Source organism: Plasmodium cynomolgi, chromosome 2 (assembly GCF_000321355.1).
Source record: "Plasmodium cynomolgi strain B DNA, chromosome 2, whole genome shotgun sequence".
NCBI lineage: Eukaryota > Apicomplexa > Aconoidasida > Haemosporida > Plasmodiidae > Plasmodium > Plasmodium cynomolgi.
Window position 1 is genome coordinate 341,301 of NC_020395.1, and position 10,111 is coordinate 351,411.

Below are 10,111 nucleotides of genomic sequence, written 5' to 3' on the forward strand. Positions count from 1 at the left end.
GGTTTTTTTTTTTTTTTTTTCTGACGAGGAGCTGCTTAACTAGGCATTCCACTTTATAATTAAGTAGATTTGCAGGGCTCGGCATCGGGTGCGCGCGAACTGGCCGCTTAAGAACGCCCCTCCGTACGATTACCTGCGCGTTCGGGCTGCGAAAGGAGGGGTAGCGAAGCCAGCTAAAGGGTGAGCAAAGCTGGCTAGAGGTGAGCAAAGCTGGCTAGAGGTGAGCAAAGCTGGCTAGAGGTGAGCGAAGCTGGCTAGAGGTGAGCGAAGCCGACTAAAGGGTGAGCGATACCTGCTACAAGCTCACTTAAGACTGCGTGGAGGACACCCGCAAACCTGCTCGGTTGCTTACTGGCCTGCCCACTCGATTGCCCACTCGCACACCGATCGTGGCTGCTGCACAGTGTACGCAGTCGCACACCCGTGGGGCGCGCCCCTGCTTCCACGTCGCCCAGAATGCGAAGTGGGAAATCTCCCGTGTTGTGTTTCCCCCGCTCATTTGTGAGCCCCTCTCTCGCAAGCCCGTTTGTAAATCAGCCTTTGAGTCCAGTTGGGCGCGTTGCGTGGGACACCCCGCCACCACCAAACAGACGCACAAGCAGAAGCAGAAGCACAAGCAGAAGCACAAGCAGAAGCACAAGCAGAAGCACAAGCACAAGCAGAAGCACACGCACACGCACACGCACACGTATCGCTTCTCATTTGAGCACCTGTGAAAGGTGTGGATGTAGAGGGAGGAGAGCATTCCATCACTGTAGGGGGAACGCAAAGGGGGAACTCAGGGCAGAAGAATAGGCAGTCTCTCCGAGGGGGTGCTCCGCCCTATTTTTTTTTTTTTCTCCCCATCTGTGAGCCCGCCTAGGTGCGGAGGCAGCGGTGAGAAGGTAGCGGTGAGAAGGAGGCAGCCAGAAAGATCGCTCCCCCGCAGTGATAGTGCCACACTGTAGTGATAGTGCCACACTGTAGTGATAGTACCGCACTGTAGTGATAGTGCCACACTGTAGTGATAGTACCGCACTGTAGTGATAGTGCCACACTGTAGTGATAGTACCGCACTGTAGTGATAGTACCGCACTGTAGTGATAGTACCGCACTGTAGCGACGCCGCCATGCAGAACGCGGTGCGGCACGCGCACGTGCACGACGTGCAGGAGGTGCTGGGGGCGCTGGAGGTGGACGCGACGAAGGGGTTGACCAAGAGCCAGCTAGCCAAAAGGAAGGAAAAGTACGGACTCAACGAGTTGGAAGTAGAAACGAAGAAAGGAATCCTCGAATTGATCCTAAACCAATTTGATGACCTCCTAGTAAAAATACTCCTCCTCGCAGCATTCATTAGTTTCGCATTAACCTTGCTAGACATGCAGAGTCATGAAGTCGCCATCTCTGACTTTATTGAACCCCTCGTTATAGTAATGATACTAATTTTAAATGCAGCTGTTGGAGTATGGCAGGAGTGCAATGCGGAGAAGTCATTAGATGCGTTGAAGCAGTTACAACCAACGAAAGCAAAAGTATTAAGAGATGGAAAATGGGAAATTATAGACAGTAAATATCTAACTATAGGTGATATAATCGAACTAAGTGTAGGAAATAAAACCCCAGCAGATGCTAGAATTATTCAAATTTTTTCAACCAGCATTAAAGTAGAGCAAAGTATGTTAACAGGTGAATCATGTTCTGTTGATAAATATTCAGAAAAGCTAGATCTTAGTTTTAAGAATTGCGAAATACAACTTAAGAGAAATATTTTATTTTCTTCCACTGCGATTGTAGCTGGTAGATGTATCGCTGTTGTGATAAATATTGGTATGAACACAGAAATTGGACAGATACAACACGCTGTTATGGAATCTACCAATGAAGATACAGACACTCCTTTGCAAATTAAAATCGATTCTTTTGGTAGACAACTATCTAAAATAATTTTTGTCATATGTGTCACCGTATGGGCCATAAATTTTAAGCATTTTTCAGATCCCATTCATGGATCCTTTCTCTACGGTTGTTTGTATTACTTCAAAATTAGTGTTGCGCTAGCTGTGGCTGCTATTCCAGAGGGTCTACCTGCTGTGATCACGACATGTTTAGCTTTAGGTACCAGAAGAATGGTAAAGAAAAATGCCATTGTTAGAAAATTGCAAAGTGTTGAAACGTTGGGGTGCACTACTGTTATCTGTTCGGATAAAACAGGAACGTTGACCACTAACCAAATGACAGCAACGGTCTTCCATTTGTTTAAAGAACCAACCGTATTGAAGGAATATCAGCTGTGTCAAAAAGGGGAAATTTTCTTCTTTTACGAGTCATGCTTATCAGATGAGGGGAACGATAAGGACTCCTTCTTCAACAGACTTAAGAAGGATGGACGATTATCCAGTAAGACAGAGGGACAAGTATCGTATGATGATTGTGGCACCGTCGCCTCCAGGGGAAATAGACCACACTCCAATACACACCTCTCCTATGATGAAAAAAACAACTACGAAGAAGAAAGTGACAGTTATAATAACTATGAGGAGTATCCATCAGATGTCGAAACGGACAGACCACTAAAACAGATGCATACCAACGTTAACACCATCATCAGTAGGGGAAGCAAAATTCTGGAAGATAAAATAAAAAAGTATTCGTACTCTGAAAATGACTATAATTTCTACATGTGTATGGTGAACTGTAACGAAGCTAACATATTTTGTAATGACAGAAACGAAATAGTGAAGGTATTTGGAGATAGTACCGAGTTGGCTCTCCTCCATTTTGTGCACAATTTTGATATAAAGCCGAGTTCAATTAAAAATAATGGCATGGCAGCTGAGTACGAAAGAGTTTCTGGAAAGGGGAAGAGTCACAAAAAGGAAGAAGAAAAATCAAATGCTTCAAGTTGTGGGAGTGCAATTACAAGGAATTCCTCTTACCACGGTGATAGTTACGTAGATGGATCGAAGGGAGAAACAGACAATGGAGAGGATAGTAGAAGCTACCCAAGTGAGTGCATATCCGCGTGGAGAAATGAATGCCAATTAATTAAAATAATTGAGTTCACTAGGGAGAGGAAACTAATGAGTGTTATTGTCGAAAATAAAAAAAAAGATTCCATTCTTTATTGCAAAGGAGCACCAGAAAATATAGTAAAAAACTGTAACTATTATTTGATTAAGAACGAAATAAAGCCACTCACAGAGGAGTTGAAAAGCATTATTTACAGTCGAGTGAAGGGAATGGGAAAGAGAGCGTTAAGGACGTTAAGCTTCGCCTACAAAAAGATGAAGAAAACTGATTTAAATATCACAAACGCGGAAGGGTACTTCAAATTGGAGAAGGACATGATCTACCTCGGAGGGTTGGGTATTATCGACCCCCCAAGGAAGTATGTCGGAAGAGCCATCAACCTGTGCCATTTGGCTGGAATTAGAGTCTTTATGATTACAGGAGATAACATGGATACAGCGAAAGCCATCGCCAAGGAGATCAACATTCTTCGTAATGAGGACTCTGATGACGATATGGATCAGCACACCAAGTGGAACAAAGGGGTTAACAACTCGAGCCAGAAAATAAAGTGTTGCTATAGTGGAAGAGAGTTCGAAGACTTACCACTCGATCTGCAAAAAGATATCTTAAAAAATAAGCAGCGTATCGTTTTCTGTAGAACGGAGCCAAAGCACAAGAAGCAGATTGTCAAAATATTAAAGGATCTTGGAGAAACCGTCGCGATGACAGGAGATGGAGTGAACGACGCTCCTGCCTTGAAGTCTGCAGATATAGGTATTTCCATGGGAATAAACGGAACGGAGGTAGCGAAAGAGGCATCCGATATTGTTTTGGCGGACGACAATTTTAACACTATCGTGGAGGCCATCAAGGAGGGCAGGTGCATTTACAATAACATGAAGGCCTTTATCCGTTACCTCATTAGCAGCAACATCGGGGAGGTGGCGTCCATTTTTATCACGGCTCTCCTGGGGATCCCTGACAGCCTCGCGCCTGTGCAGCTCCTCTGGGTTAACTTGGTCACGGACGGGTTGCCCGCCACGGCTCTGGGTGAGTCCTCGCGCAGCGCGAGGGCGTCAAGTGCGGCCCGTCATTTGGCGCCTACTCACGCCGCCATAGGCCGCCACACTCACTGCGCATTACTCACGCCGCCTAACTCCACACTCACTCCGCCTTACTCCGCAGGGTTCAACCCACCCGAACACGACGTCATGAAGTGCAAGCCCAGACACAAAAATGATAATTTGATAAACGGCCTGACTCTGCTCAGGTACATCGTCATAGGAACCTACGTGGGAGTGGCCACCGTCTCCATCTTCGTATACTGGTACCTCTTTTACCCGGACTCGGACGGACATACCCTCGTGAACTTCTACCAGCTGTCTCACTACAACCAGTGCAAGGCCTGGGGGAACTTCCGTGTCAACCGGGTCTACGGCATGTCGGAGGACCCCTGTTCGTACTTCTCCACCGGGAAGGTCAAGGTACGCCTCGCCGGGTTAGCGGCAGTTTGCCGGATTGGCGGCGGTTTGCCGGATTAGCGGCGGTTTGCCATATTAGCGGCGGTTTGCCATATTAGCGGCGGTTTGCCATATTAGCGGCGGTTTGCCGGATTAGCTGCGTTCACGTAGTTGATCGCTTCACCCCCCTCACCGCCTCTCCTTCACCGCCTCCCCCCCACCGCAGGCAAGCACCCTCTCCCTCTCCGTGCTCGTCGTCATCGAGATGTTCAACGCCCTCAACGCGCTCAGCGAGTACAACTCCCTGTTTCAGATCCCCCCCTGGAGAAACATGTACCTCGTGCTGGCCACCATCGGGTCGCTACTCCTCCATTTCATGATTTTGTATATCCCCCCCCTTGCCAAAATTTTCGGCGTCGTCGCCCTCACGCCATACGACTGGTTCCTAGTCTTCATGTGGTCCTTCCCCGTCATTGTCATCGACGAAGTTATTAAGTTCTACGCGAAGAGACAGCTGAACAGGGGGCTGTCGTCCAAGCGGAAGCTCGAGTGAGGCTTGGCGAAGCAGCACGAGGGCGGTCTGCGTGGCGCAGTCTGGGCCATTCGTCAGTGGGTGCGTTCCACGCGTCAGTGGGTACGTTCCACTCGCCATTGGGCACCCATCGTAAAAGCATCCCAACATTGCGAACTCACCAAACTTTATCTTCCTTTTTAATTTTTTAATGTGACGATTATTTTTACAATTCAAACTTGTTGAGCTGCTTTTTTTTTTTTTTTTTTTTTTTTTTCACACCATTTTGGGAGCCCCCATCACGTGGCGTTTATTTTTTGCTCTTCCGCAGCAACACACATTTTAATTAACGCCATTCTCACTCCCTTTTGAAACTTCCCAATATTTAATGAGTAGTATACAACCCCATGACCACAATTTTTTGCACCATCTCCCCCGGTCCACCAGCGGGAAGTTATTATGCCCATTTTGCACACGTGCTCGGAGGAATGCTCTTTTTTTTTTCTTCTTCTTCTTTCTTTCTTTTTCACACTGTTCATTTTGACGTGAACTGAATTTGTTTACACAACTGTGTTGATAGTTTGCGCGACCACGTGCATTGACATGTCGTTACGTGTGCATGGTTTGCGTTTGGGGGGAGAAGGACAAACAACTCGTAGGATGGGCAGCTCCACTGGGGCGGAGGAATATACGGGTGTGAAGAAGACAGCTGTGTGGAGCATATACAAGTCCATTGCATCCTCCCCCCCTGTGTGCACACATCCCGCGAAAGGGAAAGAGAAAACGTGTGTGGTCACCTTAGGGTGGAGGCATATAGGGGGCATATCCCTTCGCGCATTTTCGTTCAGAGTGAATTTTTTTTTTTTTTTTTTTTTTTTTTTTTTGGCTAGTTTGTTCTTCCCTCCCCACTGACGCATCGAACGAAGCAGCGATTTGACCATCTGAGCAGCAGGCACTCCCCCGGAAGACTTTCCCCTTTCTCCTTTCCCCTTTCCCCTTTCCCCTTTACTCTTTCCTCTTTTTTTTTTCCCATAAGCGAAAAACTGCAACGCAGCACTATGGATTTAGCATTTTACAACAACAACAAGTACACACTTAATTACCAAAATGAAGTCACGAAGAAAATAGTGAGGAAGATACTGAACAAGTTGGGGGAGAACAAACAGGGCGAGTCGCCTGTCACGGCTGACTACAGCAGGTGAGAGAAAGTCTTCCCTGGAGCAGTGCGCCCCAATTTGCAATTATACAAAATTTACAAATTTACAAATTTGCAATTTTGCAGCGTTGACTTGACGTCTTCTCCCCCATTTCACCCCCCCCGCGCAGAAAAAAAATCGTGGACTACTTCGCCGAGGCCGAGCTGCTGTTCACCCTGCACGACCTTTCCCAGTCAGGCGAAGTGGACATAGAGTTGTTTCCCCAAATGGCCAGGCAACTGAAGCAAGTATACGACGCGCCACAAGTAAGGAAATTCAAAAAAGAAATGAACATAAAAAAAATACACAAAATGAATTTACCCATGTTTCTGACTCTACTGAAACGAAAGCTGTTCCAAGTCATTGACACGGATGACACGTTCGACAAGCATTTTAACGTCTTGGATATGCAAAAAAAAAACACCGTTGATTTGGACGTCCTACGGACATATTTAGGGTTGGTGGGTGATAAAGTGAGTCCCGAAGATTTTGACTTTTTCGTGAAGTGCAGCACGGAGGGGGAAGGGGGTGCCGTTCCGTCCAGTGATGACCCCACCCGCTTGCTTGCGATCACCGCAAAGCAGTACAGGGACATGCTCACGTGTTATCAGCAAATTTGAAGTTTCGTCTGCAGGCGGTTGCTGTCGCGGCGATGTACTTTAGTATTTTATTTCGGCCTTCTGCCATTCGGCCATTTTGCCATTCGGCCATTTTGCCATTCGGCCATTTTGCCATTCGACCATTTTACCATTTTACCATTTTGCTTTTTTTTGTGATGTGCCCTTGGGCGGTTACACAGACACGTGCATACGCACGAACGTACTTAGGCGCAACGCCTTCCTTTTTAAGAGAGGCGAGGAGAAGCTTCCCCCCAGGGGTACCTTCCCTGTGGACACGTGTGGGTGTTCCGCTTCAGGGACAGACTTTCGTCAAAAGCTGAAACTTGCGCAATTGGAGGAGTCACTCACTCGTACGTTCATACACATGTGCATGTAAATCCCTTTCGCGTGCGAATCGAGTGGACCAACTTCGTTTTGGCGCTCACACAGAAAAGGCGATAAAACGGGGTTGTCCCCAGAGGTTGGCGCTGCAAGTGTGAAATTAACGTAACATCGGAAGGGATGCACGAGCTAGGCGCCTGCGCCGATTATAACACGTGCCATTTTGATACATGTACCACTGTAACGCCGGGGCGACGCAAACACAGAGCCCCATCTGAGAAAAAAGATATTCCACAAACACGCCGATCCGCGCTGTTTTTACTCGTTTTTTTTTTTTATTTCCCTTTTGGTTTCTTTGCTTCCCATCTTCGTTCTACGTTACTGCTTTTTCCCTACGCCGCATGGATGCGAAAAAAAAAAATTAATTGCCCTGACCCGTTCAGCCGAAATTCGAAAAAATTTCGAAAAAATATGAACGAGTCAGGCAAAAAAAAGGGTGGAAAAAAAAAAAAAAAAAAAGTGGAAGCGCATTTTTTGCATAAAGCCGTATGCGCGTAACTGCAAATGGTAAATGCGTGATTGCATCCGTCCGGCTCTTCACTTTTTGCATCCTTCCGGCTCCTCAATTTTGCATCCCCCCATGCTTCCACCATTTCTCATTCCTTCGCGCCTGTACTCCACATTTCGGCCATCTTTTCCCGCATGCTCGCTGCCCGCTGAGTGGCTATTTCCCCGGCATACCAGTTCGCTTTAAACGAAACGGTCCGAAGTTCCCCCCCTCGGGATAATCGTCAAAGGGCCGTTTGCAGGAAGGTACTTATGTACGACGCCTTGCAGAGTTGTTTGTGCGATTGGGTATGCACCCCGCGGGGAAGAAAACCCTTCAAAAGGGAAGCGTATAAGAGCCCAGCCGATAAGGACGGCCCGTTAAGGGAAGTCGATAAAGTTGAACGGATAAGGCTGAACGGATAAGGCTGAACCGATAAAGTTGAACGGATAAGGCTGAACCGATAAAGCAGAACCGATAAAGCAGAACCGATAAAGCAGAACCGATAAAGCAGAACCGATAAAGCAGAACCGATAAAGCAGAACCGATAAAGCAGAACCGATAAAGCAGAACCGATAAAGTAGAACCGATAAAGTTGAACCGATTAAGACTGAATTGCCAAAACGAAGCCATCCAAGAAGCCTCCATCCAAAGCGCACCGAGTAGGAGACCGCCCTCGAAGCCCCTCTCCCCCTCCCCGCTGAAATGATTTCCGCCGCCACGTGCTGCCGCTTGTGTAGGTGCATGTACCAAAGCTCGTGGCCCAGCGTGTAGTCATCAGAAGGGGGCGAAATTGTGCAGCGCCGAGATCGCCGTAGCGGAGTCCACACCCCTCAGCGTGCTTTTGTTTGGGGTAGCCCCCCGGGAGCCTTGCCGAAATAGTGCCCCGAACCAGGAGGGTGACGAAGTCATCAGCACTGTGAGGGCGCAACGAAAGCGAGGGGTGCCCAGGCAGGAGACGCGCACGCAGGATAAGCTCCCCCCCCCTGTGACATGCCCAGCAGTGTACACCGGGTTAGACCTCCCTACACCGGTTACCCCGCTTCAACCCGCTTCACCACGCTTCTCCCCGCTTCACCACGCTTCTCCCCGCTTCTTCCCACTTCACCCCGCTCCTCCCCTTCTACACGATGAGCGAATCGCCCATGTGCCTGTTCATCGCGTGCTCCACGAGAGACAACACGAGCCGAGAGTACATCTACACAATCCTGAAGAACCGGCTACTGGGAAGCCACGTGTGCATCGACACCAACATCCTAGACGTGCCGACCAACCTCAAGTTCTGCTCCTTCGACGACCTCCTCAAATGCGCAGACGATCTACAGAAGTACGAGAGTTACGCATATGGCTGTTTAAAAAAAATTGAGAAACTTGCAAAAGAGTATGACGAAAATATTGAACTCAAAATTATATACCAACGGCAACACATTAACATCGATCAGTACATAAGGCGATTCAGTTGGGACGATGCCAAGTACCCACGGAACAGGTCCCTAACAGACACCATAGATGTCATGGTGAATAACATAACGAAGCTGTCTGACGAAATTCATATTAAGTCTAGCATGCTGACCGATTTAAAAGAAAAGAAAAAAAAAGATATCCCAAAAACGGAAACAAACAATTTTTTCTTAAAAAATTTAAATGAAATTTTAACCCCACAGACGGTTAATCAGGCAGACTTTATGGAGACAGAATACCTGACGACTCTAATTGCATATGTCCCAAAGAACTCAGTTGAAGAATGGCTAGCTAGCTATGAAAAATTTTCAGAGTATGTTGTCCCAAGATCTACGGAACAGTTCAAAGGGTTAGTAGACAAGGATGGAAACACATTATGGAAAGTATACGTTTTTAAAAAATTTGCAGAAAATTTTAAAGAAGCAGCAAAGTTGAAGAAATTTGTTGTTAAGTCTTTTAAATATGATGAAAAAAAATACAACGATGTTATGGAATCTAGGACTAAAGTAGAAGCAGAAATAATACGACAAGAAACGTTTCTACGTAGGATGTGTTTAGCGGCTTTTTCAGATATTTTTAGTGCCTTTATTCATATTAATATTTTGAGAGTTTTTTGTGAATCGGTTCTTCGCTTTGGAGTGCCGCCTAACTTTGCCTCCTTCAGTATACGTATCAATGGGGAAAGCAAGGAGAAAAAAGTACGCAAGAAATTGTACGATATATTTTCAGCCACTGACTCGATTGGTAAGAATTACATTAAGAGGTCGGATGAAAACGATGAGGAGATATACCCCTATGTCTCGGTGTCTTTCAAAATATGATATGCACCTCATGTGGAGAGGTGAAATTCTCATTTTTTTTTTCTGTTGCCTTTCCCCCATGCATGGACGGTCAATTATTATCTACACGCGTGAAGGCAGAGAAGGGGGTGAGGTGGCTCTCCTCCTTTGTGTTACTCCCTGCGCGTGGGCATACACCGACGGGGAAAAAAAAAAAAAAAAANA

At 46.8% G+C, this 10,111-nt stretch overlaps 3 protein-coding genes across 3 annotated transcripts; all 3 read left to right on the plus strand.

Moving 5' to 3' along the window:
* Positions 1 to 1,109: 1,109 nt before the first annotated feature.
* PCYB_021770 (calcium-transporting ATPase) lies at positions 1,110 to 5,004 on the plus strand (the record flags this gene model as incomplete). The annotated part of the gene is made up of 3 exons (XM_004220527.1): positions 1,110 to 4,041; positions 4,177 to 4,475; positions 4,678 to 5,004. The coding sequence occupies 3 exons, from the start codon at positions 1,110 to 1,112 to the stop codon at positions 5,002 to 5,004; spliced, it is 3,558 nt and encodes a 1,185-aa protein (XP_004220575.1).
* Positions 5,005 to 6,020: 1,016 nt separating this feature from the next.
* On the plus strand, positions 6,021 to 6,778 carry PCYB_021780 (hypothetical protein; the record flags this gene model as incomplete). The annotated part of the gene is made up of 2 exons (XM_004220528.1): positions 6,021 to 6,160; positions 6,289 to 6,778. The coding sequence occupies 2 exons, from the start codon at positions 6,021 to 6,023 to the stop codon at positions 6,776 to 6,778; spliced, it is 630 nt and encodes a 209-aa protein (XP_004220576.1).
* Positions 6,779 to 8,822: 2,044 nt separating this feature from the next.
* PCYB_021790 (vacuolar ATP synthase subunit C) lies at positions 8,823 to 9,926 on the plus strand (the record flags this gene model as incomplete). The annotated part of the gene is made up of 1 exon (XM_004220529.1): positions 8,823 to 9,926. A coding segment is annotated over one exon (1,101 nt), but the record flags the coding sequence as incomplete, so codon positions are not given.
* Between the last annotated feature and the right edge of the window lie 185 nt (positions 9,927 to 10,111).